The sequence below is a fragment of the Mustela lutreola genome, chromosome 9, assembly GCF_030435805.1.
Source record: "Mustela lutreola isolate mMusLut2 chromosome 9, mMusLut2.pri, whole genome shotgun sequence".
Taxonomy (NCBI): domain Eukaryota; kingdom Metazoa; phylum Chordata; class Mammalia; order Carnivora; family Mustelidae; genus Mustela; species Mustela lutreola.
The window spans coordinates 3,426,471-3,453,509 of NC_081298.1; the positions used below are offsets into that span (position 1 = coordinate 3,426,471).

The window sequence follows — 27,039 nt, forward strand, 5'->3', positions numbered from 1 at the left end:
CCTGCTGTGTGGGCTGCACCGTGGCCCCAGTTCTCCACCCCTCCTGTATCTACTATGACCTGCATTTCCACCACTGCCACGAGGCAAGGTGGCTGGGTCCGTGGAGGGTGAGGCCCACGTGGAAAAGAGGCACTCACGGAGCCCAGCCTGGGTCCTTGACCTGCCACCTGCTTGCGGACCACTGATCACTGGCAGAGAAGGAACGAGACCCAGCCCAGAAGGGGACCAATCTGAGAGGTCTGGTGCTTAGGACACAGGGATTCTGTCATTGTATTTGTGAACGTGGTATCGTCAGTGCAGCTCGCCAGACTGTGAGCTCTCAGAACGGGCGACACAGCCCCCACACCAAGCACGTGGCCGTGCAGATAAATAAGAACCAAAGAGTCACAAGCCCAGGATGATAACATACAGCATCTCCCCAAGTCCCTGAAACTGACACCCCGGTTGTGACCTCCCCGACCTTTGCTGCCTCTGTGTCTTCTGTCTCAACGCATGACGGGGTTACTTTATTCACGTTTTAATGCATCTTCCCCCGGACGTAAACAGATTTGGTTTCAAGGAAGATCCTCTACGACCATCTCCATGGAACCCGTGTCCCCCAGCACATCTGGACTCTAAAAAGAAAATTAAAAGTGGGGGGCGGGGCCTGGCAACCCCAGCACCGCAGCAGGGTTCTGAGGCTCGGGAGGGCTCAGGAGCTTTGCACAAAGGACCCAGCTGACAAATGTGCCAAGGTCAGCAACAACCTGACTCATGTGACTGCAGAAACACAGTCATCCCCGAATTAACATTGCCCGAGACGATGTTTTCCTGCCAAAGGGAAGCAAAAAGATCGTTTCTGGCACATCTCTCCGCCTTGATTCAAATCCCCTGAGCTGGTGATCACAACCAGGCAAAAATCTCTCTGCACACGAATACAAACTTCCGGGAAGGAGTGGAACCAAACTCGTAAAGCAGTAACGCAGCCCATCAGGAGGACTGAGACCGACGGCAATGTCAGCAAGTGCTACATTTAGGACAGCTGCAGGACAACGTGGAATACACGTATTTATTAGGCCACGGGGCCACAGTCCTCCGCTTGGGTCGTGGCAGATTCGTTCTGTGACTGGCCCTGGATCAGTGCCAGCCGCCTCCGGCCCTGCCTGTCGGATAAGGTACGCTGCCAAGTCAGCCGTCCAGTGACCTGCCCGAACAGACAGGGACACCGCCCCAGCCCATTCAAGGGGAAACCTTCAACGACTCTGCCGACGGCGGACTCTCTGCCATCCCCTAGCCTGATTCAATACATAGATCTCATCCTGGCGGCCATTCTGGTCCGACGAACTGGGAAATGGACCAGGATGTCTGCGCCTGTGCTGATGCGACCACGGATACACCTACGTCGGCCAGACGGACTGCCAGAGCCGGGGGAGGGACAGAGCACAAGCACCTGCTCCATCCAAGAGGCTGATGAGGCCCTGCAGGTAAGAGGGATGAAGGGGACGCAGAGAATGGGCGGGGCAGGCAGAGTGGGCGGGGCAGAGTGGGCGGGGCAGAGAGTGGTTGGGATGCGCGGTTAGTAGGGCAGGGACGGGGTGGGGCAAGCAGTGGGCGGGGCAAGCAGTGGTGTGGGCAGGTGGGTGGGCGGGGCATCAAGCTCCCTGGATTCAAGCTCCTCCCCCAGCCACCTCTTCCTCTAAGCTACCCATGGGCAGGACCCTTGGCCTCCTCAAGGCTTCAGAGGAGATGAAACAGAAGGAAGCAAGATGCCCCCATGGAAGGCAGAGTCGGAACGTGCGTGTTTTCACTCCAGCTATCAATGATTTACCAGACTGTCCGCCCCGTGAAGGCCAGTAACCTTGTCAGTCTTGTACCCGGGATAAATATTCTCAAATAAAATTTGGATGGACATAATGTTCAGGCTTAGATCACACATTCTAGTCCAACCTTTAATTTCTTGGTAAAGAAATGCCATGGAACAAAATAACTGCTTCAGTCTTCCTGAGATTCCTTCTCCGTTTTCCTCGAAGGGCAGCCTGCGGGCCTCGTGCAGCCCCGATGCTTGGTTTGGGTTGGGGTTTTGTCCGGTTTCAGGCTGGCCTGGCAGGCGACAGCGGGCGATTACCTCCAAACACTTGGACCCTCTCCTTTTTCACCAGCTCTGGTGAGAGGAAGCCATGCACCGATCCTAAACAACCGTGAATCAGTCAAACAAAACCCCACATTTCCCGGCCCCACAGCACCTGCCAAGAAAGCATCAGTGGATGTCCCTGGGTAGGGCTCCCAGGAAAGCAGGGTCATGACTCCACAGGTGGATAGCCCTCAACCTGTCACCATCCCCTTCATCCTGCCCTGACCGTGTATCTGCTGTTAGAGTTGCAGCGACCATCTGCAACCAGAAGCTTGCAAGGAAGTCACAGAGCCTCTGATGCTGCAACGGGTTAGCAGCCGAGAAAACCCCAACCTCATTTCAGCCAGCGCGGTTTAGTTTTCCTATTTTCACGAAGCCAAACCAATCCCTAACCAATACACTTGACAAGCTCAAACAATCACATTTCACATTAAAAATCTGGATGTCCAGCATCCGGATATAAATAGGGGATCTGGCAGCCCTGGGCCTGTGCTCCCACATGGCCCTAACAGGCGCCACGCCAGCTGTCCACTCCCCAACTCGCCTGCTGGCCAGGACGCAGCTCCCACCGGCCCTGCAGCTCAGGCCCCATGTGGAACGACCATAGGGCAGGGAATCGCTCCCACCTCGCAAAATGCAAAACAGTAAGTCAAAAACCCTCTGATATCCACTGGTCATATTCACACTTTCCCCCTATGTCTCTCTCTCTCTGACAGTCTCTGTCCACCCCGTCAATGACAGCGTGGTTGAGGAGCCGGCAGGGGGTCTGGAACATTCCACCCGTCGCTGCAGCGGCGGCTGGTGTGACTGCTCCACGGCCCTAAGTGTCACAGTGACTCAGCCATGTCCTTCTAGAAGGTGTCCTTCCCCAAAAGGGCCCGCCAGGCAAACTCACAAAGGTGAAACCCCTCCCCCCAAATACACATTCAGATCTTATTTCAAGGCCACCAAAATGCTGCCCCAGAATTATAGCACCCGAGTCGGTGACTTGGAGGAGGTGAGGGGACTCTGTGGGGACTGCGGTCTGGGGAAGGGGCTGGTAGGCAGCTGGAGAGTGGCATCTGGGAAGGGGGAGCTGGAGCTGGACAGGGAGGCAGCCGTGGGGTCAGGCACGGCCCCAGAAGGACGGTGACTACGGGAAAGGGCAGGTGCGGACTGGAGCCAACGGCTGGGGAGGGGGAGATGGTTTGACCCAGCCCGTCCACACAGCAGGCTGCCGCAGGGACACAGGGAGACCTGAACCCCAATCAGAACCACAGCCTCCTCCTCATCACCGTTTCCTGAGAACGGACCCTGACACCCTGCGGGGCCCCGCGTCCTAACGAGTCCCGCGGGGTCAGCACGGGCTCACCCACATTCATGCGTGGGGGAGAGCCTGAGAGCTTGGCCTTGACACAGACCCAGTTAGAGCAGGGGCTGCCAAGGGCCCAGGAGCTGTCCCTCCCACACCTCCCCAACCTGGTCCCCGGGTCCGCTGCCTCCTGACTTCATTCACAGAAGATGGGACAATCTCGAGGTGATCAGAGGACGTCTGAGGGGACGCCTGCCTTCTTGAAGCCGTGAAACCAATGACCAGTGTCTCAAAATTTAACTCCTGGTTATGGACAATAGCTCAGGAAACCTCACCCGCCAGGAGTTAGGGACAGAAATTACCACTCTGTGACATAACGGAAATGGACATTTGGAGAAGTGAGGTGCCCTGCCCAAAGTCACCTAGCCTGTATGTGGCAGAGCCAGACTTGGACCACCCATCCCGCTGCAGACAACGTGTTTGGAGGTCATTGTTTTCTTAGTCAAAGAGAGCCAACCAGCAAGAACCAAATACAGGGTATTTTAGTTCCTCTGGGGAAACTCACTGGGGTGAAACAAATTAATGTTATGTGGATATGAGATAGTCTCTGCTTGGACACCCTCCTCTTCACAACATGAGAAGATCAGACTGAAGGAGGCTGAGGGTCTCTCTAGCAGGAGAGCTCTGGGCCAGGACGATCCCACTCTGGTGACCTCAGTCAACCAACAAACATTCACTGGGAAACAGCCACGTGTAGCATAACCAGGAGGACAATGGACAAGGCCCAGCTCTCAGGGGGTTTACAGTCTAGAGCAGTGCTGCCCAACACTACAGGGATGGAATGTTCTAGATCCGCACTATCTACGATGGCAGCCACCAGCCACCGGTGGCTATCGAGTCCTTAAAGTGTGGTCAGTGCAATGGGGGAAAGGAAGTATTCATTTTAATTTATTTACTCAGATTCAAATGGCTACAAGTCACCAGCTATGGCGCTAGACAGTGTCGTCTAGAGGGAGAGACATAATAAATTAGGTTGTCGAATAAATCAGTGAGATCATTTCCAAGAGTGAAAGAGAGAAGGCAACTGGCAACAGATCAAGAGGGGCACAGGGTGGCGAGGGGAAAAGCCGGGACCCTGAACCTGGTGTTTGACCTTCTCGTGCTGACAAAGCCCTCCCTGCGAGGGCCTTCTGGGTGGCATTTGGGTGAGAAGGGGGCAGGGCACAGAAATCTCAAAAGCATCCCATCTATTTCTGTGCGGTGCTTTTACTGTCAGGGGAAAAAAAAAAACAAAACTCTTAAGTTTTTAAACTCCCTATCTTCTTAAAGCGTCCAGCTTTTCTTTTTAATAAGCTCAGAGAAGCTGACAAGGTAATTACCGCGCGGCTCTGCTGCTGATTGAACCACGCAGACCCTCTGCCAGGGGCCACAGGGACAACCCCTGGACTCGGGACTTGAGCATCGGAGCCAGGAGCCGGGAAGAAGCCCAAGAGAAGTAAACGGGATGCATCTCCCTCACCACCACCGGGCCGTGGCGCTGCGGCAAAGGAGACACCAGAGGGGGCTTACGTTTTGGAAAGCTCCCTGCCCTGCCTTGTGGGACCAGGCCGGGGGACAAGAAGACCTGGGACTCGGTCCTGAGGGTCCAGCCAGAAGGTGTGGTGGGGGCTCCCAGCGGCCACGGGCAGGGAAAAGGAAAGCAATGGGAGTGCCCCCCCGAGAGGAAGGTGGGTGCGTCTGGGTATCAGTCCGCAGCTCAGGGGGGCACAGGACGCTCTCACAGGCTTCTCCCTCTCCAGATGTGGCTCTGACCCTGCAGAAGCGTGCAGCTGCTGGCCCCTCAGCCACCCTTTGGCTGTGCCAGAGCTGCTTTTCCACGGGGGCCGGTGCAGCTGGCCAGCCCCAAGCCTCGTCAGCGAAGGCCCTGGTGTCTGGGACCCGTCCGCCTTTCATTGGGCAAATGCTCGCGGGCGCCTCCTGCATGTGAGGTCTGTGCTGGGCTCTGGGCCGAGAGGGGACTCACCCCACGGATGACAGACCCCGACATACCCGGCAGGATGAGCACACTGAGTGACTTGGAACTCAAGGGCAGTTCGGGGCTGGTTGGGGCAGGGTGTCTGATCTAACCTGGCGGACAAGGAGGGCATTCTGAGGAGGTGACGTCAGCCCGAGATCTGAGGGACGAGAGGGGGGCAGCAGAGGTGACAGCAGAGGGGACAGCAGAGGTGTGGGGCTCAGGACTCAGGAAGGGCAGGGCAGGGCTCCCCCCCACACGGAAGCTGTCAGCAGAGACACTGAGGCCGTGGCTGAGTTGTAAACTCACGGGTTCCCCACGTGAGCTCACCTGAGCCGTTTTACCCCCACGGGACACCTGGCGATGCCTGTAGACATTTTTGGGCGTCATAATGAGGGGCGGAGGAGCCACCGTCGTCTAGTGGAGAGGCCGGGAATGCCGCTAACCATTTCCATACAGCGCGGAGGACAGCCCTACTGCAGAAAGCGACCCGGCACAGATGTCCACAGGGCCAAGCCTGAGGAAGCCCACCCACAGAGGTCCCCCACCTGGCTGGTCCTCCAGAACAGAGCCTTTACAAAGGGAGATGACCAGGGTCCACAGAAGTGGTTTGTTTTTTTGTTTTTTTTTTTTAAGATTTATTTATTTATTTATTTGACAGAGAGAGATCACAAGTAGACAGAGAGGCAGGCAGAGAGAGGAGGAAGCAGGCTTTCTGCAGAGCAGAGAGCCCGATGCGGGGCTCGATCCCAGGACGCTGGGACCACGACCTGAGCCTAAGGCAGAGGCTCTAACCCACCGAGCCACCCAGGCGCCCCCCCTACAGAAGTGTTTTAAAAGGCATTCCCAGCTAACTCTGAGCCCAGTCTCTGGTCCTGCACTGGGGAACCGGGGAGGCACCCGGAGGGGCAGGGCATAGAGAAAGACCCGCAGGGACCCCAAGTGTCATGCTGGGAAGAGGGGAGGAGCCGGGTAAACAGGGAGCCCCGAAGCAAAGGCAGCAGGGTCCAGGGGGAAGACAGCATCAGAAAGAGGGACAAGTCTGAGGGCAGAGCCAAAGTCCCCATGAGCAGGCACTCCTGGGAGGCGTGCTGCATTCCCTTGCTGAAAGCTCAGTTTGGGGAGAAGGCCTGCCCATGCCTGTGGGTAGAGAGCAGAGACTTACAGAAAGGAGCCTGGCAAAGACCAGAATCATTATCGCAGCGATGATGCGGAGCGAGCGGAAGGAAAGGCCCTCGGGGAGCACCCTCCATCCCTACCACGCAGGCCCTGGCCACAGACGTGGCCACGGAGAGATTTAATGCATGAATAAGGCTGCTCAAGCTCACCAGCAATCAAGGAGCCACAAATTAACACAATGAGCCACGAGTTGTCACTCTTTGTGCAGGGGGAAAAGGAGATTGATGATCTCAGCTGTTGGCAAGCCATCAGAAAAAGGGCACTCTCAGAGAGCCTGGAAAGAATGTCAGTTGGTACATTTTCCAGGGTGCGCTATCATAAAAAGAAAACGTGGGTCCCCTGCGATCCAGACATCCCACAAGATGAGACACACCTTACAGGAAATGTACACAGGAGCCCAAGGAGGCTTTGCCCGGGGAGCCCCAGCCAGGGGGATTGTGATGGGTAAAAACTGGAAACAACACAAATACATAAACTGAAAAATATATTCTCTGGCCTGCTGTGTAGGTATTAAAGAGAGGGAGACGGAAATATACTATGTGACAAGACCTCCAAGACCCAGTATGGAGTAGGAACAAGTTGAAGAACCCTACACACAGTGTTTTCTCAAAGCTGTTCTTCTAAGAACATGTAGCTATAAATGAATAGGAAAGTTCCAGAGGATCTCCTCTACACTCGTCATAATGGTAACCTCTGAAGAGAGAGAGGGAGAGTCTACCCTTCTGAGAACGTTCTGAGTCCTCACTAAGAGAATCCTGATGCATGAAAAATGTATTGGGGGGGGAGGGGCACCTGAGTGGCTCAGGAGGTTAAGCGTCTAACTCTCGATCTCAGCTCAGGTCTTGATCTCCGGGTCCTGAGTTCAAGCCCCACAGTGAGCTCCCTGCTGGGCATGGAGACTACTGAAAAAAAAAAAAAAAAAAAAAAAAAAAAGCCTTGGGGTCAAGGGTAAATGCAACCTTGGGCTGTTTTATAAAAATCTAGAATTCAGAGGAAAGGAGGCAACTCTTCTCCTTGACTTTGTACTGGGTTATTCCACAGCTGGCACACCAGCTTCACCTCCCAGGAGTAGATGTGTAGAGCAGCAGGAGGACAAACGACGAGGTCCTGAAGGGAGGGCAAGATGAGGGCTGCGACTTTGCAGCCCTAGTGAAAAAAAAGACGCAGATCCATATGATAACTGCCCTGAAATAACAGGCTTCCTGCAAACCCCAGTAACACACACCGTGAGACGATCCCACCAGGACGGACGGGCTGCAGCCTCCAATGAACCATCTGAAGAATTTTTAAACAGGTCTGCCCCCAAAAAACAGGCACCACCTCATAAAGAAGTGAGCCTCCCGTCAAAAGAGGTATGCAAGCCTGCCAAGCCAACCAGGCAAGGCAGTTATAGAAGATGCTCCCCTAGTCCACCCTTCCTGCTTCAAGCTCCCGGGCTGCTTCCAACTTGAGGATTCTGACCCTCTTTCTGCCAGAACTCCTCTGCTTAACACAATCCATAAATACTTAATTGATATCTGTAGCAAGGCTCTACCACTCGCAGAATTTTACACGCTCTAGACTTTTCACCTCAGACAGCTGCTCCCAGGGTCCCATTTTGACCCTCTGAGCCGGAGACTAACTCGGGCGTGTGCCCTCCTAGGGCATCATGTTATCACCCAAGCCCTTCCAGCTCTCCCTGGTGGACTGGCACCAGCCACCTGCCGAGCCCTCTGTTCCCACCCACGGAGGCATCAACTCACAGACAGCCAAAAAGCTAAATCCTCCATAATTTCCGTTTCAAGTTTGCTTCCTTTTACTGCCAGGGAGACAAAAGGAGCTCGGAAGGATTCTCTCGTGACGAACCACTCAACTTCCATAATTGGAACAATCATGGATGTGCATCTCCAGCACAGAGAAAACCAATCCATCATGGAGTGCTGAAGGCTTAATCCCCGATTCTAATAAAAGGATTAATTAAACCCTTAAGGGTCACCTTATGGCCGGCTCCCTTGAAACTCCCAGGAAATTAACTTGCCCTCCCAGATGTGCAAAAGCCAGGGATTTCCTCGGCTGGTACCTTAGTTTGACCAAATGACACAGTGTCACTAGTCCTAACAAAGAAATCTTACAAGCCTTGCATGGGTTTATTGTTTAAAATTTCAAATTGGGCCCTGGTGCCCACAGAGCTGCCTTTAATAGGTCCCTCTTTGTAGTTAGAGAGTAAAGCTCCTGTGTGTTCCAGGGAGGTGAGGGAGTCTCCCCACAAAGCCTGCGTTCACCCCAGCCCCGGGGGGGCCGGGGGGGCGGTTTCTAGATGTCCATGCCCACCATTTACCGTGAGCAGGTCCCCATCTGGGGCCGGTGCATCTGGAGAGAATAAATCTTCTAAGGAAGGTAGGGGCAACTTATTGTCAAAACATCATCGCTGAGAAAATTGTGCCTCTCAAAGAGTGGAAATCAAGTCCAGTGGCTTGATACCAAAACACCAGCTTTGATTCTTTTTTTGAACCCTACATTTCAGAAGCTCAGACTTCTCTCTGTGAAGTGAAAATTGCCTTCTGGTGGAGAAAGGTTTTAATGATCACTTTGCTTCCTGCGTCTCCATGGTGACAGGCCCCGCGCAGCCCACCCCCCTCCTGCTTTATTAGGCCTTTCTTCCTCTCTGGAAAGTAATCAATCAAGCCCTATAGACGCCTTTGTAACCGGATTTATCACCTAAACAATCGACGCTGCCGCGGGGGCGGGGGAGCGGACAAAGTCCGTGTAATTTAATGAAACGGGGCTCGGCCCTGGCGCACGCCCTGCATCTCCCTGCCGGCGGCTCCGCCGGGCACACCTGTCCCGGGAGGCGGGCGGGCGCGCCCAGGTGCGCCAGGCCCCGCCGGAGTTGGGCGTCCAGCCGGAGCCCCCGTGCGCGGCGGCCCCGGGAGCGCTGCCCTGCCCGGGCGGGGACGCCCAAGCCGGGGCCGCCGGGGCTGGGGCCCCGGGGAGGGACGCAGAGCTCGGAGGCAGCCCGGGCGGAGGCGGCCACAGGTCTGACTCTCTTCCCCCAGCTGGTCAGCGCCCAAGGCAGGACAGCCCCTCGCAGCGGAACGGCGAAGCCCGCAAGGAGGGCCGATGCGGAGCGCCCCCGCTCTGCCCGCGAACTCGGTTCTTTCCCGGACAAAGGGCTCCGCGGCGCCCCGGCCGCGTTCCTGGGGACGCGAACTGCGGAGGCCGGGCGCCCGGGTCCTGGCGCGGCTCCCCGATTGCGGAGCGCGGCGCGGAGCAGCGCCGGGGACGAGCCCAGCGCCACCTGCCCCCGGCCTGCCCACCTGCCCGGCCGCCCTCGCCCGGCCCCGTTACCTGGGTTCTCGCCGGCGTCGGCGGAGGAGGCGGCCGAGGAGTCGGTGAGAACGCTGGGGTCACTCTGCGAGCGGCCCCGCGACACGAGGCAGCCGCTCCCGTCCTCGGACGCGGCCATGGGCCTGGCCAGAGCGGGGGCAAGTTGCTGGAATCAGAGCATCCGAGGCGGCCAAGGTCACAGGCGAGGGGGCTGGAGGGGGCGTTTTTTTAAAAAGGAAAATCAAAAAGGACCGGGAGAGGGAAGGAGCCGGGGGACAGCGCCAGGCTGGCTTCAGGGCGGTGAGACAATGGCCTCGCGGCTGCAGCCCCGCGCATCCCGGCGCGCGGCCTCGCTCTGCTATTTATTCGTGTTTATTCCCATTCTTCAGTTTATATTCCAGGAAAAAAAAAAAAAAAAGTTGAACCAGGAAATAAAAACTTTTCTTGTCAGTGTTTATTGCGTGCTTGGGGCAGGGGGTGATGTCCAGGAATTTCTGGGGGCGCTCCCTCCCCCCACCCCACCCCCCACCCCCCCGGAAAAAAAAGGGAAGAAGGAAAATCTTTGCTCTTGCAATTGCTTTAATCTGAAAGCTGTTCTTGGAGCATCTGTTGGAAAACATTAGGATTCTCCCATCATGCCGCGCGAGAGGAGCATGACGTCACGAGAGAGGGAGTGAGAGCCAGCGTGGTGATGGGGAGGGGTCTCCAATACCTGGGCTGCCTGCCGCCTGCCCAAGGGAGGTGTGTGTGTGGGGGGGGGGGGGCATCCTGAGTTATGAACTGCCTACCCCCTGCCCAGCAGAGCTCTAGAAACAAGAAAGCTCCCGGTCCCACCTTCTCCCCTCCCCAGGGGGAGGGGAGGAGACCCTGAGGGTGCCTCCCTTGGAGGCAGGGCCTAATCTCCCCAGAGGCTTCAGGCAGCTAGCTGGTCTCCCCGCCCTCCCTCTCTCGGGGATATGGAGGCGAGTGGGTCCTGCTGCCCAGACTCCACCCTGGGGGGGGGAGGTGCCCTCCAGAGCTTTATCCCTGCAACCTTAATCCCTTCTCCACTGCCCCCCCCTTTCCTCCAAGCCCTCAGCACCCTGCCTGGGGGGAGACAGGCAGGATGGGCCCCTCGTGCCTTCCAGGGAGGCTTCCCCAGACGCCTAGATGGAAGTGGTGGGCCAGGCAGTGAAGGTGACACCCCCAGGGCTGCCACTTACAGAGGTACCTCCAAAGTGCTAATGAGCAAGTCTCACCATTCCAGATAGTGGCGTGGGGGGCGGGGGGCACACGGAGCTCCAGAGTCTCCAGCTAAGACCTGGGGGACGGGAAGGGTAATGAAAAGAGGAAATCCCAGTAAAGGCGCAGGGAAGGTTGGAGCATGGCACGGAGCCAGGCCTCGGAAGGTGCCCAGAGGAGGGAGCATTTCACCAGATGCCCAGATGGCTGGGCCCCAGGGGCCCTGGGGGAGGCTGCTCCCCCCTAAGACTTGCCGTGTGCGGGGCCGGAGTACAGACGCTCCCACGCACTGATGCCCTCTCAGCCCCTCACACAACTGCAGGGGGAAGGCCCGCTCAGAGGGGGAAACTGAGATCAGAGGAGGAGCTGGCCAGGGGTCCCACAGCTGGCGAGAGCAGCGCAGGGACTGGGACCTTCTGGGGGCTCTTCTTCCAGATGTGGGCAGCCCCTAAAGCTGGGTGTAGGGGTGTGTAGGGGTGTGTAGGGGGAGCACGTGGCACTGTTGGATGACCCCCAATGGAGGGCCAAGGACAGAACCAAGAAGGGGCGAAGTGCTGCGGATGCTCGCCCACGCACGGCGTTGGGCCGTCGGCTGCAGTCACCTCCAGTCACCCCTCATCCATTGGTTCATTCATTCCAATAACCCCCAGGAGTCTAGCGCACTGCGTGCCCCATCAGGCACCACAGATCCAACAGTGAACAAACACAGAAACAGCCCCCACAATGGGTCTTCCAGGACGAGAGGCGAGGGCAGAGCTCAGAATGGTCACCAAACAACCACCGGGTGTCCCCCAAAACAGTTATAGTTGACAACACCATGGAGAAGAGGAAACCTGGAGGACACTTTCCTGGATTCTTTTTATGCACATAGAGATGTGCCTGACGGTGATGAGTCCAGCTCCGGGCTGAGCACTGCACTTGGGACGTCGTTTCTTCCTCCTGGTGCCTGAGGAAGAGCCCCCACCTCAGACGTGAGGCCACGTCAGAGCCGTGAGAGGCCTGTCCGGGCCTCCGGCCTGGGGTCTCTCCAGCCCCCAGCCTGGGAGCTCTTCAGGCAGCCCCCCGAAAGCCAAGCTGAGTCTTGGCCCCACAGGCGGGCTTTAGAGCCCCCTACCCAGCCCATCCTCAACACCTCCCCCACGGAGATGAGAAAGCCAGCAGCAGGCACAGAGATGGACTGGCCGGTGGGGGTGGGGGTGGCAGCCCAGGGGCGCGTCCCAGAGAAAAAGGCACCGGGGCGGGGGGGGGGGGCCTTCAGCTGTCTGCCCAACGCCCACCACCTCCCACTGTTCCGATTTCCCTACTCGGAACCCACACTGCTTAAGATTTTCCTTTAAATCAGGGGTGCCTGGGTGGCTCAGATGGTTAAGCCTCTGCCTTTGGCTCAGGTCATGATCTCCAGGTCCTGGGATCAAGCCCTGCTTCAGGCCCCCTGCTCAGTGGGGAAGCTGCTTCTCCCCTTCTCTCTCTGGCTCTGCCTCTTCACGTGCTTGTGTTCTCTCTCTCTCTCTCTCTCTCTCAAATAAATAAATAAAATCTTCAAAAAAAAAAAAAAAGAGATCTTTTTTTAAATCAATTCTTAGTACTTACATGCACTTTAAAGGAAATCATTGTCCCAGCAACAGAGAAGGGGCCTCCCTGTCACCTACGGGAAGGACTACGGTGCTGACTGGGTCCTGCCGGCCAGATCCCCTGTGGGCTCCAGCTTCGCTGGAAAGGAAGCCGAGCAAGGGTAGAGAGGCGTTCAGACACTCGGGCCCCGAACAGACATGTTCTCAATGTGGCCAGAAGGACAAAGCACAGAAAGAATTTTTTTATGAGAGCCAACGTTCCTAAATGCCTGTCCGGGCACCAGCTAAAATAATGTCTAGTCTCTTTAGTTGGTCTCGCTGCAGTGCCATTCACCACCACCCCCAAACTGTAGGGGCAGGACTCAAAATCCCATGATGGGACACCTGGGTGGCTCAGTCGGTTAAGTGTCTGCCTTCAGCTCAGGTCACGATCCCAGGGTCCTGGGTTCAAGTCCCGCATCAGGCTCCCTGCTCAGCAGAGCGCCTGCTTCTCCCTCTCCCTCTGCCTTTTCCCCTGCTTGCGCTCACTCTCTAATAAATAAATAAAATCTTTAATAACAAAAAAAATAATTAAAAAAAATAAAAGCACATGAAAGAAGACTTGGCATTCGCTCCAGGAGCGGAGAGACAGAAGACAAGAGTGACAACCAAGATTTAGTTTCTTAAAAAATATGCTTTAGCAAAATATTGTGATTTGTCAGAGCTGAGTAGACATACAGCTTGTCGTCGTAGTTTTCTCTGGCTTTGAAATGTTCCATGTTAAAAATAGCTTTAAATTAAAAAAAAAAAAAAAAAAAAAGTGACCACTGCTACACCGGTCAGCAGCAACTAGTCTGCGGGGTAGGAGCCTTCAGGAGAGACTTGACCTTCCAAGTCATTCTGCCCCAGAGCAGGAGGGGCCGGAAGCCTGGGAGGATCTGGCCCACGGGTGGCAGAAGGCAGCTGTCCACAGGAGGTATCCCAGCCTCGAGGACCCTCAAGGGGTCTCAGTGAACGTTACCAACAGTCCCACCTCAACCAGACCCCTGTAAGTGCCTGGCTAAAAACCCTACAGGCACCAGCTAGACCATAGAGCACCTCAACAAGCCCAATGTCCATCCTCTGATACGTGAATAACACCACGTGACTTGTCCAGCCCCAGAACATGATTCAGCCACAGAATGATGAGAATAGGGGCCCCGGCTCTAGTATGAATGGACCCTGAAGTGTTATTCCAAGTGGTAGAAGCCAGGCACAAGGGAGTACGTGTTGCATGATTTCCTCCACGTGACACGCCTCCAGAGACGAGCCGAGGAGTGCGTGCCTCGGGCCAGAATTTGGGGGAACGTACAAGCCCTGCTAATGAGTTCGGGGCTTCCTTTGGGGTGACAGAAATGTTCCGAGTGTTCTAAAATTAGACAATGGTGGGGACTTCGCAACTATAAATAAATTTAAAAACATTGAATGTTATACTTTGAACAGGTGAGCTTTATGGCATATACATTATTTCAATAAAGTTGTTTTAAACACACACATGCACAGCGTACACAAAGGTCCTTAGGCTGGGCTTTGGATCTGAAGGATGACTGGGTTTGCTTCTCACCTTTGCAGAGTGTAACCATACTTAAAACCTCTGCTGTCCCTGCCTGGGGCTTCAGATCAGGCTAAAGTCCTCTCTGGGGCCACCCTTCTGGTCTTTGATCAGAAAACCCAAAGCTATTTCTTGACTCCGGCTGCCATGATAACCCAGCACAGTGGCCTCAAAGAACTAGGAAGAGCCAAAGTCAGTAAAATCTGTCCCTTCAACAAACACTAAGGATGAAGGCAAAAGGAAGATCTTCCTCTGCCTGGGGCAGTCAGGGGGGGCATCATGGGGGAGGTGACGCTGGGCCTGGCAGAGAAGTACAGGAAGTGTAGGAAGTGTCCACTGTCCTGAGGAAGCAGGGGAGAGGCTTACAAGGACCCCAGTCCCACCCACACACATCTCCAGAGTTGGTTTTATTCTCATACAATGTGCAGGTTAACATCTGTTTTGTGCCAAAACACGAGATTTTCCAGGAATGTCACCATGAACAAAATGTGATTGGTCCTTGGCTTCGTGGAGTTCGTGACCTTGAGAAGACAGGGTTAAGGACTGAGCCCTAGGTCGGCGCCCTGAGGTCAGGGAGCGCAGAGCCGGGCTTGCCTGGGGAGGAAGGAGCCTGGGCCGAGGAACCGATGCTCTTCTTGAAGCTGACGTCTCCGTGGGGATTAACCCCACAATTAAGCCAGAGAGGAAGTGGGGCCAGCGTGGGGCTTGAAGTCCCAAAACAGAGGCAGAGTGAGGGGCGGAGGCACGAGCCAGGCTGGAGAGAGGGGCAGGAGGCGGCCCACACCGTGCCTTGTGCGGCTCCTTAGGAGTCTGGAGTTCGCTCCAAGGAAGGTGAAAAGCAGCGGATGGCAGACGTGAGTCTCCAGAAGATCCCTCTGGCTGTGGATGGAGAAGGGACCTCGGGTAGGGGGAGAGGGGTGAGGGGGCCGGCAATCCCCCAGGCGGGCACAGGGGAGCCGAGTGTGGGTTCAGTGTGCTGCAGAGGTGGTGCCAGCAACTTGGCGAGGGGGCGGCTGTGAAGGGACAGGACAGAGCAGGGAGCCACAGGTGACTCCCGGATGGCTGACTTCGATGATTAATGGGGCTGGGGTGCAGGGACGTCCAGGTGCGTCCTGATGATACGATACTGACGACGAGGTGGGCACAATGCTACTCCCGGGGTGGGGAGGGTCACGGAAGGGGCAGGAGGGGGCAGACAGACCAGAAGCCCCTTTTGGACCAACATCATTAGACACAACATTTTGAGCCTACGGCCCTAGGTCCACACCCACTTGGCTCAAGACTCCTGGGTTCCACCTGTTGGTTGGCTGGGGACGGAAAGTGTGAAAGGACACGCTCTGGGTCCCCCAGATGCTCCAGTCCCAGACGCAGCCCCAGGGATGCCTCTCTGGGCCTCTAATTCCTCATCACAGAACGAGCATGGTCCCTCCTGCCCGGCCATCCCATGGTGGTCATTCCAGGGGTCCGGTGGCAAGCGCTGACCCCACCCTGCGGGGCCTCTCCCCGGAACCTCCTCCCAAGGCTTCGGCCCCATTGCCCAGCCACCAAATGCACGTGAAAGGCACCCAGAGGGCTCAGCAGTGGGACAGGGAGGCACAACCGGCCACCTACCCGAGGCTACGGTCAGCGCCCTCCAGTGGTTATGCCAGCGCCCACTGACTGCTTCCCGGCCCCTCATGCTCCCAGGAGCCCCAGAATCTGGGCTGCTGGGGTCTCAGCACCCAGAAGACCTCAGGGTCTTTGTCAAGTCTGCTCACCCGAGAACGTGCCTGCCATTGCGCAGGCACCCGGGAAAGAGATGCGCTGGCTGAGCCGGTGCATGGGGCACGCGGCGGGACGGAGATCCCCACTCCGGGACACGGGGCTCCGCCTCCCCGCGGCCGTGGCCGCAGGGACAGAATCTTCCTTCTCCCACTGGCTTATCTCCATCAGCGCGTGATGCCTTCTGAGTCCTCGCATGTCATTGCAAATGGCAAGATTTCATTCCTCCGTCGAATTTAAGAAACAAAACAAATGAACGACCAAGAGAGAGCGAGAAACCAAGAGAGAGACTCTGACCTCTAGAGAACACAGTGATGTTCCCAGAGGGGAGGCGGGTGGGGCGGGGGTGGGAGGGCGGAGCAGGGAGCAGAACGGTGAAAACCTCACACACCCCACACGGCTGTGGCACCGGGCACTGCCCACAGTGGGATCCAAATGAAAAAATTAAAAGAAACAGAATTAAACCAGCAAACTCGATCTCTTACACATCACGGCTCAAGCTGCCGTGTCTGTCCAAGCTCTTAAAGAACCAGCGGAAGAGGGACAAGGGGCCAACCCCAGGGTGGGGACTGGAGGCCAAGGGACCAGCGAGGGACCGGCCAGTCGCATCGCGCTGAGCCTGGCCTTGAGGAGGGGAGGCGCGCCCTCTGCTGGCCACTGGAGAAATGGCGCCTGATGCATCACGCAGGGGCCCTCCAGGACCTGGCTTGGGGACTCAACCTTGCCCTTGGATTCTTCCACACTTTGGCCACATTCTTGACGGGGTCTGCCCCTGCAGCCGCACCCACAAGGCTGGCCAGGGTGGTACTTCATACAATGCCAGATAGGGATCTTCTTAAAACATACGCAACCCTTTTAAAACAAAACCCTCCGTGTCACCCACCGTGCTCGCCGTACTGAAAGGCACCGGCAGCCAGAGCCGGCCTGGGAGACCCATGCCTTCCCAGTGATGCCTCCAGCCCCCCTCAGGGTACTGTCCCCTCGGACCATCTAGCGAAACCCTTCCGAGCTGGAGCGGAAGACCCGGGCTTGAGACAGGGTTCAGAGACTTCCTCTGGGTGGCCTCGGGCTTGTCCCCGCTGCCCCTGGGCCAGGTGCGTGAGGGAGGGAAGGGACAGCCTCACTCTCCGGGTTTGGGCAATCCGCAGAGCGCCCGGCATGCCAGACACCTCCCTATGTGCTCGCTGCTCCCAGTACAACGTCTCCTCTGGGGCAAGACTTCTGATACTGTCTCACGTGCCCCATGCACTTGCACCTGGGGCAAGAAGCACAAGCAGGGGAGAGATCGAGCCCTCCTCTAGGAAAGACGGAGAACAGCGCAGCGGGCCCTGGCTAACACAGGTCAGCACAAATCTGTGAAACTCGGAGGGGGGGGGGGGAGTTTCTCCATGCACCGTACATCCTATGTCTTTTCCCCGCTGCGTGTGCATGTTTGGGGGGGGGGGGACCCTGTCTCCCACTGATGAACAGAGAGGGGCCTGCTTCCGAGGCCTCCGGAAAATACTGCCGCAGACCAGAGGGCCACTTACAGAAAAGGCATTTGCCGTGATTGTTGCCAAGAGCTGGGCTCCAACTCCCTGTCTCGGAGGCTCCCGTGGGGTTCGCAGGGGCAGCACCACAGCTAGGAAGGGACGCCTGCTCCTGCAGACGGAGGCTCCGGCGGCCTCCCGCCGGGTCTCGTGTGTGGGGAGCGAACCTCCTGGGTTTTCAGCTACTTAAACTGTAAACCTGAGAATGTGCCAGGCATCGTTCTAAGCACTTTGTAATTACTAATGTGGCTACTGCCGAAAGTCACCAAATACGGTTAGGTCCTAGCACATTCCCATGTTGCAAGTGTGATGCAAAGCGCTTAGTACTTGCCTGTTTGGCAAACGCAGAACTTGAACCCAGGTCCTCAGCTCCCGAGCTCAGGCTGTAACCACGTCAAGCACAGCTTCCATGGCACAGGCAGGAACCTCCCACTTTTTGAGTCCTGCAAAGACCACCAACTTGGACGACGACGACAGAAGATTTGACAACTGGGGCGCCTGGCTGGCTCAGCGGGTTAAAGCCTCTGCCTTCGGCTCAGGTCATGATCTCAGGGTCCTGGGATCGAGTCCCGCATTGGGCTCTCTGCTCCGAGGGGAGCCTGCCTCCCGCCCCCGACCCCATCTACCTGCCTCTCTGCCTACTTGTGATCTCTGTCTGTCAAATAAATAAATAAAATATTTTTTAAAAAAAAAGAAGAAGAAGAAGATGATGATGATGATTTAACAACTGCGTTTCTGCAATCCTATGACTTACCAGGAGCCTGGCACGTGTGACTCACCATCCCAGAGGCTGGCGCCACGGTCCTCCTTTTCCAAACCAGGAAGGTGAGCCCCCGAGAGGCTGTGTGACTTAACAAAGGTCCCAGAGCTCCAAAGCGACAGGGACAGGACAGGACAGGACTCTCAGCCTCTTTCCACTGTGCCAGCTCATCCCTGAAGCCTCCTGTGCTGCCCACGACCCTCACTCACCATGACCCCAGCTACCCTGAAGCCATTAGCTCGGGCAAACACACTCAGAGCCGACTCCACTCCAGGCCCCGTTGGGTTTGCCGTCGGAACAGCTGATTGGGGAGCAAGAGGCTCCCTTGTCCTCTGCCAGGACAAAACGCACCCTGTCCCCTCCAGCCAGCACGGACATCTCCTGTCATCGACTCTGCAGGGACCCCTGTACACAGAAGTCACGACCAAGGCAGATAAAGAGAAAACAACCGAGTATCTCTCAAAGCCTAATGGCTGACCTTGGATACATACAAACTAAGGGATGTGATATAGTGGCTTTTTTTTTTTTTTTCCCAATGAAATGAATCCATCTATCATGACTTCCAGGGCAAGTGGTTACCTTGTATAACACAATGATGCCAAATGCAAGAGTCACACCACAGGTGCTTGGACGTGGGGTTCTGGGCTGCCCTGTCCCCCGGCTGCCCACGTGGCTGCCTCCAGGAGCGGCTGCTCACCCGAACTCCCCACCAGAGGTGATTTCATTAGTGCTCAGAAAAGGAGATCGTGAAACATGTGCGTGATGATAACGTAAAAGATAAACGGAGGGAACACCTGCACCCCTCGTCGGCCGCTGTGCTTGCCGCCTGAACTGTTAGGTCATTTCACTCTTTGCTTTTTAAGAAAAGGTAATTCGTGTTTAAGGAATGGCCTTTCGTCACCCAAACACTTAATCCTTCCTCCAACAAAACATGCACATTCTAATACGTTCACCAGATTAATATTCTGGAGAGCCGTGTTTCTCTTCCCGTGGGAGATGGCAGAGCTGGGCTTATTGACTTAACCACAGAACGGATTGATCTGGCCAGCTCCCTCCTGCAGAAATGGCAGACCAAGCGCTTTGCACTGTAACAGTTCAAACACAGCACTGAGCCCGATCTATAAATTACAGAAAATCCATAACGCCAGGTTTATAGGTAGTACTTTAAAAATACATCGTAAGTCCCGTGGCTGGAGTGATAATCCCAGGAATCCACTTGTACAAACCCATAAATAATGCCGATAACGTCTGCACTTTCGTAGAAGCCGTGATCTCCTTCAGAGCCCGGCATGCATTAAAACCAACGTGAGCTCTAGAGCTGGTGGGCCGACCGGGACGTCGGGTGCAGGGGAACAGTCATTCGGGCAATCAGATTCCGGCATCCCCGCCAGTACCATGGATGTCTGCAGCCTTTGGGGGGGGCAGCACTGATTTCTGTGTTTAGCAGGGGGCATTTCAGTGAGCCCCCGGGGTACAGATTATTCCTGGTGTCTCATGCTGCAGTCTGGGGGGTTTCAGACCCTTTCGGTTCTTTTCCAGGCTACTCAGGGGGACCCACGTGCCTACTCAAGCCATGGCATAGAAGGGAGCCTCAGAGTTTTGGGGCAGTGGGCCTGGGAGTCTGTCAGCAGGAAAGAACAAAGGTACAAGAATCTCGAGTGGAGTTGGCTCTGGCTCCCAGTAGAACCCACAGTACACAGTGAAGATGAGACGCTGGTCCTTCGTTTAGATCCAGGCAGGGGCCCAGAGACCACACAGATCCACCAGGCTTGGTCTGACAGAAGCACCCTTGAGATCACAAGGCCCTGTGTTGGGTCTGTTGACTGATGTGCTTCTGCAGCGATTGATGTCGCCTGCTCCTAGTATGTGCCAGGTGTTGTGTGGGGGAGGGGGGCGGGGACGGCGCTCCTGACAATAGCAGGTGCAAAGGCCCCGAGGTTGGGCAGTATGAGCAGCTGAGAAAGGGCAGGGTGGCAGGCAGTGGGTGGGCATAGAGACCCCAGAACTCAAAGGGCCTTACGATCCATGGAGTAAAGCATGGATTTTCTTCAGAGGGGAACAAAAAACCCAGCAGGGTCTCCAGATAGGACAGAGACAGGATTTACCTTCTCTCGGGAGGTTATGGGGCCACGGGGTGGAAGGTCAAGTGGAGGGAGGCAAGAAGGGGCCAGGAGACAAGGGACGCACGGGGACCGCATATCCAGCGTGGGGGATGGGGCTCGGGGCAGTGGCCAGAGCGAGATACGCTGCGTTCCACCAATGCCTTATTCCAAGGTATCTTTTAGCTACTATTGTAATTTAAAAAAAAAAAAAAAAAAAAAAAAAAAAAAAAAAAAAACACTAACCCTATGCACCATCACTATTAAAATACAGATAATTAACAACGAATTTATGCACTCTCTAAGTTAGAAGGTTTTTTTGTTTCAGTGTTAAGATTCCTTAAAGCAGGACTCAGCCGCCCAGCCCCACACACCTGTGCAGCTGGGACAAGGCGGTCCCATGTACTGGGGTCCCCTCACTCACCCCATCCATACTGAGCCGCTCCCTGTGGGCCTGACCGTGGGCTAATGCACTTCCCCACAGTGCGGACGGCAGAGCGCCAATCCCCCGGGATCCTGACCCCCAGTGACCCAATCAAACACTCCTCTAGGCACTGCTGCGAAGGCTTTTGTGGACAGATCGGGGCTACAGTCAGCAGCCCGGAAGACGGGGAGATCACCCCAGGTGACCGGGACAGCCCGGGGCCGTCGCAGGAGCCCCACTGCGCAGAGGAAGGCAGGAGAGGAAGAGAGACGGGGCGGAGGGGAGGGAAGAAGTACTTGAAGCTGAGAGAAGAGCTCGGCCCCCCACCGGCCTCGAGGACCCACACGCTGAGGAACACGGCAGCCTCCGGAGGCTGAGTGGTCCCTGCCAACAGCCAGCAGGAAAACGGGGAGCTGGATCCTACAGCCGGGAGCTGACCTCTGCCTGGTGCGTGAGCGGGAAGCGGACTCTGCCCCCGAGGGTCCAGGAAGGAGCGCGGACCAGCAGACACGGGACTTCCCCCTGCGGGACCCAGGGAGGGGCTCAGCCAAGCCCACTGGACTCACACCCACGGAAGACGGTGAAAGTAAACGGGTCCTCCTGTAGGCTGCTCAGGGCCATGTGTTTCAGCAGCCGCAGGAAACAAGCACACACATCCTCTCTCTCATCCTCCGGACTGGCTGAGGACACTGGCTCTGGGGTCGCCGTCTGCTGACAAGGACAGCCCGGCTCAGAGCGGGGAGGTCAGGCCCGCGAGGTCATGCGGGGAGGCAGGGCTGCAGCTGGAATGAGCCATTCACCTGACTCCAAGGGCCCTTCCCCCAGCTCTGCTCAACTCTCACCCCTCCACCCTGCCTAGAGGGTCTGCAGAAGACAGAGGCAGTCACATCCAAGGTCAGCTCAAGGCTTGAACCAAGGGAAGAGGCTGCAGAGCAGGACAGGTGTGGTGGACTCCCCTCTCCCCGCCCCGGCATCCCCCCTGCAGGGCACACAGTGTCCCCTTGTGGAGCAGGACCCTTTCCTGACACCAGCTTCCTCGTTTCCAAAGCAGGCATCTCCAAGGTGCCGCCAGAACTGGGTCATGCATTAAGGGCTGCCAGGTTAGGTCCTAAGAACTAGTACTGCCTCCCAGAGCACAAGGGAGAGAACATAAATTTTGAGAGTCAGGACAGCAAACGGCTGGGAATCAAGGGTCGGCCAGAGGAGACTGTCCAGGTTAAAAGTTCTGTCCGCCAGCTGTGCGGCCTTGGGCAAGAGACCCGATCTCTGAGACTTGTTTCTCCTCATCTGTCAAATGGGGTCGTAGCTCCTTCCCACATGCCCGGACGGAGGAGCAGACGGAGCACAGCCCTCAGTCTGGAGTCGGCTCAGCCGCCGTGATGACCCCCGTCCCAAGGGGTGACTTCACGGTGGTTTCTCCCAGGTCCCCGCACTGCGGTGACCCCCAGGCAACCCAACGCAAATGAGAAGCATCAAGTACTTGGCACTGGGACCCATGGCCATAGTTCTCCGCGTTGGAGACCACTTTCATCCACAAAGAGGAGAGGTGTTTCTTTTTATCATCCCCATGCTTCCCCCGGAGGTAAAAATCTGCCATGAGTTTGTGTGGATTGCGGAAAGAAAGCACAGACGACAAAGCCACTAAAACACAAATAGAAATGAAAATTTGCCGCAAGCCTCTGCAGTCCGGCGTCCGCGTCCTCAGAGCGAGTGTGAATTGCACGAGTCGGAGGATTCGCAGCCATCGGATAAGGACCGGTTCCCCCAGCGCTCTGACCCTCGCAAGGGGGCAGATATGGCCCTTATCTCATGTTAGCAACCGCACTGAGTGCGGCCGATGTTCAGTTCCTGCTCTTTGGGGAAGCGGCAGGGAGCTCCCATCAGTATCTGTAAGACGCACTCCGCCGGCAGCCGGACGCCCGTCCACCTGCCAAGAGACCATGCTTGCGGCGGGAGGAATAGGGTAGGGTGGACAGGGGGCCGGGGGGGGACAGGCAGGGACATCTGATTAGGGCTTAGGTAATGGTGTCTGCCAGGGGTCTCTTAGGGAACTCGTACACAGAACATCGGTCTGTATGGAGAATAGGGCCCCATAGCCTACATGGACCCAGTCACGATTTGTTGGAGAAATGGTACGTAGATCCTGCAATACAGTCTAAAAATACCATGTGTGTTCCGCAGAACGTGGGAGCCCCTCAGAGATGCCTACGAAGAGGCCGGCGGCCTGCCCCCAGCCCCGTGAAGGTAGGTGCTACCGAGTCTAGGATGGCTTTCTCCATGGGGCCAGGAGAGAGGAGGTGTCCCGCCACAGACTGCCACTCGTGCTCCGTAGGGCCACAGAATTTGTAGTGCACCTACTGTGTGCTACGCAGGCCGGGCACCGAGCTGTGGGCTAGACACGTCACTGCTGCGAGAGCTGGACATCTGGCAGGGAAGACGGGTCATTAACGGGGGAGCAAACACGTGACTCCTGGGCGAGGGCCCAGGTTTAGGGAGTCACCGGGGGGACTCCTGGGACTCAGCTAGGGTCAAATGCCCAGCCCCGAGCTATTACCGTGAAAGGACACTGAGCGCAACCGGCAAAGGGAAAAGGTGTGCAGGGTGAAGCCCCGGGAAAACCAGGCATGAGCTTCCAGAAGCCTCTCCCAGCGGAGGCTTGCTGACAGCACTCAGGTCCTCCAGCAACAAGTTCTGACGACACCTGTGAATGCCAGTCTCCCAGGGAAGCCCCTCAGAGACCAGCACCACAGCTGGCAACCCGGAGCTGGTTCTGAAGATATGCTCTGCCTGGCACAACCAGGAGGCCAGAGCCCCGGATGGAAAGCAGGCTCCCGGCGTAGAGCCCACGGTCTGCACACAGCGGAGGAGCAGCGAGGCGCCCTGATCCGTCAGAGAATGGCGGGACCCGTCCCAAAGCCCAGCGGCGCAGGTGCCGGCGGAAGGCCAGCCTTGCAAGCAGGCCTTTCTAAGGAAAGCAGACGGGCTGGCTCCGTTAACCCTTTTTCACACGATCACACACCGTGGTGAGGGCTGCACGGGAATTCAGAAGAGAGTGTGCTAGGCTCGGTGCAGCGAGGCGGGGGTCTTTCAGACAGTGTGGTAGATGCTAATTTCCAACTACAGCCCCAGCATCCTCCACCTCCCACGTCCTCACCATGTGACCTTGGACCGCCCCCACCGAGGGGCGGGTGCCAGCCCTCACCCCTGCGTCTGGGTGACGTCCGGGGCCGGATCATCAAAGATAACAGAAGTTGAGCCTGTTTCTCTTAGGAGGCTCCGTCTTGGGACCTCCAGGCCCCTGTGCCGCCCATGTAGCAAGGATCTGAAACCCACAGTCTGGCTGGGCTCCCAGCAGCACCCATATGGTGCAGGTCTGGAATGAACCGTGTCCCTCAAAATTCATACACTTATGCCCTTGAATCTATCTGGAGACAGGGACTTAAAGACATAATTAAGACAAAATGAGGCCATTAGCGTGAGTCCTGCTCCAGTCTGACTGTATGCTTAGAAGCAGCGTAAATGTGGACATGGAGAGACAACACACCAGGGGCGACACACAGAGAGGACAAAGGCCACATGAGGAGGCGGCTGTCTACAAGCCAAAGAGAGAGGCCTCCAGAAAAACCAGCTCTGCCCACACCTCGATCTTGGACATCGGCCTCCAGAACGGTGAGAAATCAAACTTTGGTTGTTTAAGGCCCCACGTCTGTGGTGTCGTGTTATGGGGACTCCAGCAAACTAACATACCAGCCGTACGACTCAGGGTCCCCAGAGAAACAGAAGTGACAGGAGATAAGTTGACGCAGACAGCCAGACTGATTACAGGCACTGGCCCACATGCATCACGGAGGCTAAGAAGTCCCACAGTCTGGCGCCCACCCTCTGGAGACCCGGGGACACCTGCGGCAGAGGTCCAGCCCACACCTGAAGACCGAGAGCCAACGTCCAAGGGCAGGAGAAGACGGGCGTCCCAATTCTGAGGACCGGGGATTGCTGGATTCCACTCGGAGCAAGGCCTTATGAAGACACATATATTCACCCACACCCAGTGACAGGTGGAACCCGTCACCTTCCCAGAAACATGCCAATCACACAAAATCAACCCCTTCCAGGTAACCCAGGCCACTAGCCTACAGAGGGCGCCACACCCGCATCACGCCCCTGCACCCCTCCCCACCCCCATTCTCCCTGCCCCAGGACTGCAGAGTCCGCAGAGTCCGCAGTGTGGTACCAGCTCAGTCCGGCAGGAGCCTGCGGGGCCCCAGTGGTACCATCCCGGCCAGGCCACCAGGCTGGCTCGGAGAAGACCCATGCGAGGGGCGTGCGTGGTTCCTGTTAACTGTCCTTAGAGCTGCGTTTCTTAAAACTGAATTTTGGTACAAATCCCAAAGGCAGCAGTTGCCTCAATGAAGCTCAAACAACGGAGGAGTTGGGGGTACCCAGTGCCCTGGGTCGACCACGAGGAAGTCCTGAGAGCGCTTGTCTGGGCGGCACGTGGGGAGGGTCTCCTCCCGGGGGGCCCCGCCGTGGCAAGCAACTGAGGCAGTGAGGAGGCTCACCTCGACTTTTCTGAGCAGCGGGCCCCAGGAGTTGCCACGTCACAGTCAAAGGAAGGAAGGAAGGATTGAAAGCACACTCACACGGGGATCGTGTCAGTAAGCCGCACACGTCACAGAGTCAGAAAACAAACTCTTGCCCAAAACTGGCTTCCATTTGTGGTTCAGAAGACGGGGTCTGCTTTGTGATCTCGGGCAAAGGAAACCACCCGAAGCCCCCACCGCCCTCCAGACCATCTCTCCTCTCTGGGCTGGCCCGGGGCGGGGGGGGGGGGGACATTTCCCCCAGAATCCGCAGCTCCCCGGACTGAGCATTTTGACTCTGGGATTCCCTACTAAAAATCTGGATTCTACCACATTCTTTTCATGAAAATGAACTACAGCAGAGTAGAAACAGAAATGTATAAAAATACCTGATTGGCCATTGATAGGAAACGTGACATATATGCTTATGACCCATCATCCTGGATCGCCCCGGGGACTGAGGACTTACCGGGACAAGGAATGACGGTGCTAAAACCAGGACCGTCCCAGGCCGACTCAGTGTCCGCTCTAAACTCGGAGCAGAACAAGATTTCTTAAGAAACAAAAAGCAAAGACATCAAGGAGCAGCTTGATAGGTTTTGCTACATCAAGACTAAAACCTCGGGGATGTACTGAGGGGTCGGGGGCGGCGGCGGCAGGTACCAGCTCCGGGCCGCAGATCCGAAAGCAGCTAAGAGAGTAGATCTTAAAAGTTCTCGTCGCCAAGAAAACACTTGCCGCTACGCGTAGTGATGGACGTTCACTAGACTCACTGCTGGGATCTTGCAATGTACACGCTTTGGAATCGCTAGGCGGTACACCCGACCCTAATACAATGTTACGTGTCCATTATATCTGAAGAAGAAACCAACCTAAGAACTTCTCCTCCACCAAAGACACTATAGACAAAGCTAAAAGACAAGCCACAGAGACAGCACAAGTACCTTCAGCAAGTAGAGGGTTAGACTTGAGAACACAAAAATAGTTCCTACAAACTATCTAGAAGAGGACCAGCAACCCCACAAAAATACTGGCAACTGAGCGGCAACCCACAAAACTTAACCAAATGCACATTCACACACCTGCACACACATGCACAGACACATACACACACACACACACACACACACACACACACAACCGTCCAGGAGCACGTGGATGGCTCAGTGGATTGAGCATCTACCTTCAGCTCAGGTCATGACCTCAGGGTCCTGGGATCGAGTCCCGCATCAGGCTCCCTACTCAGCGGGGAGTCTGCTTCTCCCTCTGCCTCTGCCCTGGCGTGTGCTCTCTTGCTCACTCTCTCTCTCTCAAATAAATAAATAAAATCTTAGACAAACAGACAAAAAAACCTCCAAAACAATCTACGGAATGGAAATTAAATCAAGGAAGTGACACTTGTTTTTGTAGAATTGAGGAAATGGGAGACTCTGAACAACTCAAGACAGCTGGAAGGCAGGCACTTCAGACACGGCCGTTGGAAGCAACGTCGCCTCTTCGGGAAACTATGCAGTTGAACCAAACATAATTTAAAATGTATGCATCTTCTACCCCAGAAATTCCGCTTCTGACAACGCGCCGTACAGAGGGGCACTTGCCAGGTGTCCCACAGATGCACACGGGA

At 56.2% G+C, this 27,039-nt stretch overlaps 1 protein-coding gene across 6 annotated transcripts in view; it reads right to left on the minus strand.

The window, feature by feature from the left end:
- Positions 1-27,039, minus strand: part of PHACTR3 (phosphatase and actin regulator 3) — a 220,428-nt gene that overhangs the window by 188,757 nt on the left and 4,632 nt on the right. The window contains exon 1 of one of the 6 annotated variants that reach the window (XM_059132913.1): positions 9,922-10,446. The exons of 3 other annotated variants lie outside the window; for them this stretch is intronic. In XM_059132913.1, the coding sequence (XP_058988896.1) occupies positions 9,922-10,039 (118 nt within the window). In that variant the 5' untranslated portion in view covers positions 10,040-10,446. Of the gene's footprint in view, positions 1-9,921; positions 10,447-27,039 lie in introns of those variants that run through there. 2 more of the 6 variants (XM_059132906.1, XM_059132908.1) reach the window with 2 other exon arrangements.